The sequence below is a fragment of the Gavialis gangeticus genome, unplaced genomic scaffold (assembly GCF_001723915.1).
Source record: "Gavialis gangeticus isolate Ggan-Ray unplaced genomic scaffold, GavGan_comp1, whole genome shotgun sequence".
Lineage (NCBI taxonomy): Eukaryota > Metazoa > Chordata > Crocodylia > Gavialidae > Gavialis > Gavialis gangeticus.
Window position 1 is genome coordinate 489,244 of NW_017728984.1, and position 387 is coordinate 489,630.

At 68.5% G+C, this 387-nt stretch overlaps 1 protein-coding gene across 1 annotated transcript in view; it reads right to left on the reverse strand.

Annotated features, from left to right (window-relative positions):
• The window catches only part of LOC109295182 (F-box/LRR-repeat protein 12-like), a 9,187-nt gene extending 8,823 nt beyond the window's left edge, over positions 1–364 (reverse strand). Inside the window, exon 1 of the mRNA XM_019513884.1 lies at positions 3–364. Within this exon, the coding sequence (XP_019369429.1) occupies positions 3–133 (131 nt within the window). The 5' untranslated portion in view covers positions 134–364. The remainder of the gene's footprint in view (positions 1–2) is intronic.
• Positions 365–387: the final 23 nt, after the last annotated feature.

Genomic DNA, 387 nt, shown 5'->3' on the forward strand with positions numbered 1-387 from the left:
GCAGCCGCTCCCTCAGCGGCAGCTGCGAGAGAATCTCCAGGAGTAGCGAGTCCGGCAGCGCATCCAGGCTCGGCCGCCCTAGCGCCGCCGCCATACCCAGCACCCACTTCCACTTCCTGGACATGACCTCCATTTCGTGTTGTGTCCGTCTGCTTCCGGGTCATTGCAGGCCTCATCCTCTCCTGGCAGCGCGGTCGCGACTGCGGTAGTGAGCGACCTCGAGCTCGCACGGGTGCGCCCCGGCCCCGCAGGCGGCAGCAGGATGATCGAGGTGGTCTGCAACGACCGGCTGGGCAAGAAAGTGCGCGTCAAGTGCAAGTATCCTGTCCTGGGGCCAGGCCTGGCTGTCCGCCGGCCTGGTGCGAGCGGGGGGGGGGCGTGTGCGGG